Below are 4,680 nucleotides of genomic sequence, written 5' to 3'. Positions count from 1 at the left end.
TAAATTTTTTTTTAAAAAAAAACTTTTGAAATTTATAGTCTTAAATTAAAAATGTGTTAAATGTATCAAAATTTTACCTTCTATCCCTAATTACTTGTCCAAATTTTCTTTTTTGCTTGTCCATTTTTACTTGTTTAATCTTGTAATTCTTTGTTTTTTTTTTTTTTTTGGTCAGTGAGAAAAAGATTGAGAGAGAATTACTTATAAGTTATTAATCAAATTATCATCAACAAAATAAAAATTAAATAGTCAATCAACCAGCTTAAAAAAAGAAGAAGATATTTGTAGGGATGAAAGGAAAGCAGAGGATGAAAAGTTGCAACGTTGCTACACCGTTGTTCACAAAGCGGCAGCCGTTTGAGCCACACTTGACATGATGATGAGTGATGACTATCTCTCACTTCTTCTTTTGCTTCCTCTCTTAGCTCCGGCCATGAGAATCCTCACTTCTCCTTTCCCAATCGCCCCACCTCACTCTAAATCCATCATACCCAGAACTAAATTTCATCAATGCAGAGTTGCCATAAAGCCACCACCACCTAACTTCGATTTCAAGAATGAATTTTTCACCACCTCTCGGGATGCTATTGAACAAACCCATCCCGAATTGCTAGATTTGGCAGATGATGGAACTCTGTTTCTCATCAAGAAGAACCAATTTGGACCTGTTCCATCGTGGAGAACCGAGTTTGTTGAACCAGAGGCTATTTGGCTGATTGGAACGAACCATCTTTCTATGCAATCGGCTGTGGATGTTGAAAGGGTCATCCGTACTGTCAAGCCGGAGAATGTGGTTGTGGAGCTTTGCAGAAGCAGGCAAGTAGCTATCTCTGAACAAAATTTTAAATTTGGTTTGCCTTCCAACTGTTTGTATAATTGCGAGAATGAATAACTGATCTTCTTTTGTTGAAATAATCACATCCTCAAAAGCTGCTCTTATGGGGTTACCGTATCGTCCCCGTGAGCTATGACTCTGCCATTTTTGCCCCTTCTAGTTACCAATTGATTCATAACAGGTGTGATTATGAACTTGTTCAATCTCCATTTTTGTTTAACTTCACTTGTTGCAGAGTTCAGGGCTGGCATCATGTACACTTCTGACGAAATTGATCTCAATCAGCCCTTAAAATCAAACATGTTCTCTTTGAGTGGAACTGGGTTTTTCGGTGCTGTTGGTCGTAGCATTAACTTGGGTAATTACTAACCTTTCACTTTATATGCTATGTATGCTTCCGGAGTATGATTTATCAAGCTAGCTATTTGATGCGATAGGGGGTCAAACTGCTCTAGCATTACGCATCTTGCTGGCACTTTTCTCTTCAAAAATGTCTTCAAGTGCTAATCGGCCTTTTGGAGATGAGGTAGTTCTGTGGACTGTGGAAGATGTTCCTAATTTACACTTCAGATAGTTCCAAAGACTTAGTGAAGTTTTCTGTTTCTGTTTGCAGTTCCGTGCTGCTCGAAAGGCTGCTGAGGATACTGGTGCTCAAATTGTATTGGGGGATCGGCCAATAGAAATAACTGTATGCTGCACTTACACTTAGTCCAATGTAAATTTCCTTTCCTAGGATACTTTTGGATTTTATGAAGTGGTAAAGTTACTTTTCGATTTCTAGAAAGAACAATTCTGATGACTTCTCCTTTATGTATTAGATGGACTACCTGGTCTTGCATGCAAAGCAAGACAAGTTAATCTATTTGATACTTCTTGTTTCTCTCTAGTGCATCTATGAGATGCACAATTTGGTCTTACAGAGTTACATGTAATGCTCGAAAGTTTATTATTATTAACTTCTGTTGTCAGCTTGAACGAGCATGGACTTCACTAAAATGGAAAGAGAAGACGAGCCTTCTACTCTCTGTCTTTGGCGGAATAACCTCATCCGCTGAACTATCAACAAAGGCATTGAAGGTTTGTTTCTCGTATCTATGAAGTCTTTCTGAATACTACTGATGATTGTTACTCGTCAACTTTTTCAAGCATTACCTCTTAATTGTATAGGACCTCAGTTAGCAAATTAATAGTCTGACAAAACCTAAGTGGCATCATTATACATTGTTTGTCATCTGTATTGTCTTGTCATCCGTATTGTCTTAAATGCTATAGCAATTACAAAATGGATTAATTGGTGCATGTTCTGTCATGACATTGCCTACTTCAGAAATGATTTAGCGTTCAGATGCCTGAAGGACCAGTCCTCCTCTTCCAGCCAACACCTTATCTAACCTTCCTTTTGTCTACTATTACTCTATTTTAAGAGCTTTGCCTGCTGTCTGCTCTCTTCAGGGGGAAACTAATGCTGATAACTATACATGCAGTGCCATTCTATCCAATATGGTGCCCTCTACCTTGTTAGTTATTCTTGATTCTATTTTCATTCTTTTCTATGTTGTGGCAGGAATCAAGTTCTGATGATAGTAGCTTTCAGCTGTATGAGAAATTAAGCTTTTCATATCCATCACTTCTGCAGCCACTCCTACACGAACGTGACACGGTTAGTTGCTCTTCCCTCATGAACAGTCTCAAGTAACTCAGAACAAATGTTTCATTGGAAACAGCCTTTTTACTGATGGATATCATGGCAAAAAATGGACACGGTGTTTTCAGGATCAAATTGAAAAGAGAACTGCCATTTCACTGATTTATCCATCTTGCCTTTCGTGTTCGTTGGAGAGGATATAAATAACTGGGATCTATAATATTAATTATTTGGCAGCTTTCTATTGATTTTAAAACCATTTAGATCAAACCTTTTTCTTTCCCCTTTTGCTAGTGATGATCTTTCCTGTTTTATTTGCGATTGTTCCTTTAGTTTCTTGCTTGGTCTCTGAAGAGGAGCAAAGCTGTGAACAACTGTAAGCAAGTTGTCGGAATCATTGGGAAAGGTCACATGAATGGAGTAATCTATTCCTTGGTGTCTGATCAAGGAAACTTGCGTTTTCGAGATCTAGCTGGGAAGAGTCCTTCAGGGGGACTCTCTGGCTGGACAACTACCATCTTTGGAAACCTGGTTAGAGACACTATAATTGGTGTTCTCCTGTGGCTATTGTATGAACAACTAACCAGTGGTTTGAAGTTGATTGATTAAACTGCAACACCAACTTTCGGACTCCTTGTATGATTCACAAACACTCAAGTTAATTCAAACAGAGGAATGAATACTCCTATCTAAACAGTCATCCCGAAAGAATATTAAACGTTATTCTGGTTCTTCATTTTCGTGGAGCTATTTTTCAAGCAAGGTAGTGAATAAGTCATCGAAGAGTTTTGAAGAATGGAAATAATTTAACAATTATCATGTTAAGCTCTTAGATGGTAAATACAACAATATAGTCATGTTTTTGGGGGAATCCTTCTATACTAGAAAATTCATTGATTCTGGTTGGATAAGATCATCTCAAACCCTACTCTATTTTACTCTCCATTCTCTATATTTGGAGAGTAAAATAGAGAATGCCCCTCTCCAAGCACTCTCTATTTTACCCTCTACTCTCCAATTATGGAGAGTTGGATAGTTTGGAGAACTAGTATTCATACTCTCTACTTTACTTTTTGAATATTATATTATTATTTTGTAATTAACATATTATTTTTCATATAAGACTATTAATTAAATCTCTAATATTCGTAAGTCTTTTAAAATGTAATATCTACATTTTTAAAAAATATATTATTTAATATATACTACTTTCATCTCAAATTAATAATATATATATATATATTTTTTTTTTTTAATTTTCATCATTTTGTGATACAATTTGATGTTATTATTAATTTTCACTATGAAGAATGCACAAAATTTAAATACAAATTTTAATTTAAAAATACAATACATAATGTAATAATTTAAATACAAGATAACAATACAATACATAACATAATAATTTTAAAAATCACAATAATAATTTAGTAATCCGGTAGTTTGTTTCTAGATTTAACAATATTCGAAAAAGGAAGTATGTAGTGTATGATTTAGAGAAGTTGTGGTTGTAATTGCAATTGTGCTTGTCGATTTCTTTTTTCAGTTATTCGTAGTTGTTCTTTAGAGATTTAGAATAAAATATAATTTAATATTTAATAAAGAATTTCAATAATTAAATTTTATATAGCATGAAAATTATATAGGATGAAAATTAAAGATTGTGGAGAATAAATGGATCTTCCGCATTAAGCGCAAACCTGATGGATCAATTGAACGGTACAAGGCTCGCCTTGTTGCCAAAGGTTTCACTCAACAGCCTGGAATCGATTATGTTGATACTTTCAGTTTGGTTGTCAAACCAACAACCATTCAAATAGTACTTGCCATCGCCACACAAAACAAGTGGCCACTCCATCAACTAGACATAAACAATGCTTTTCTACAAGGTACACTGACTGAGGAAGTCTTTATGAAACAACCGAAAGGTTTTGAGAATCCTGATTACCCAAACTATGTATGCAAACTAAACAAAGCCATATATGATCTCAAACAAGCACCCCGTGCTTGGTACACCGAGCTCACAAATTTTCTCATTTCTGGTAGATTTTGCAAGACTCATTCTGATCACTCTTTATTTACCTTACACTCTCATAACATTGTCATTTTCTTGCTTGTGTACGTAGATGATATTGTTATTACAGGAAATAACTTGCAAATTAGTAACAACATTAAGAGCGCACTCTCCAACCGTTTTTCA

At 35.2% G+C, this 4,680-nt stretch overlaps 1 protein-coding gene across 2 annotated transcripts; it reads left to right on the top strand.

Moving 5' to 3' along the window:
* Positions 1–308: 308 nt before the first annotated feature.
* LOC125860488 (uncharacterized) lies at positions 309–3,091 on the top strand. Of its 2 annotated transcripts, none has more exons than XM_049540456.1 (7): positions 309–816; positions 1,078–1,193; positions 1,273–1,361; positions 1,449–1,523; positions 1,805–1,912; positions 2,400–2,495; positions 2,814–3,091. In XM_049540456.1, exons 1-7 carry the CDS (start codon positions 374–376, stop codon positions 3,087–3,089), a joined length of 1,203 nt encoding a protein of 400 aa, XP_049396413.1. In that variant the 5' UTR covers positions 309–373; the 3' UTR covers positions 3,090–3,091. The 2 variants fall into 2 exon arrangements, with proteins under 2 accessions (XP_049396413.1, XP_049396414.1); XM_049540457.1 differs by having other exon boundaries at positions 580–816; positions 1,071–1,193.
* The last annotated feature ends 1,589 nt before the right edge of the window (positions 3,092–4,680 follow it).

Source organism: Solanum stenotomum, chromosome 3, assembly GCF_019186545.1.
Source record: "Solanum stenotomum isolate F172 chromosome 3, ASM1918654v1, whole genome shotgun sequence".
Taxonomy (NCBI): Eukaryota; Viridiplantae; Streptophyta; class Magnoliopsida; order Solanales; family Solanaceae; genus Solanum; species Solanum stenotomum.
Note: the sequence above shows the minus strand (reverse complement) of the source record. Positions and strands in the feature narration are given on the sequence as shown.

Coding starts and splice junctions, on each gene's coding strand:
- LOC125860488 (XM_049540456.1), top strand. CDS start 374: ATGATGATGAGTGATGACTATCTCTCACTTCTTCTTTTGCTTCCTCTC. Junction 1,524..1,804: donor ATCGGCCAATAGAAATAACT/GTATGCTGCACT, acceptor TTCTGTTGTCAG/CTTGAACGAGCATGGACTTC. Junction 1,913..2,399: donor TATCAACAAAGGCATTGAAG/GTTTGTTTCTCG, acceptor ATGTTGTGGCAG/GAATCAAGTTCTGATGATAG.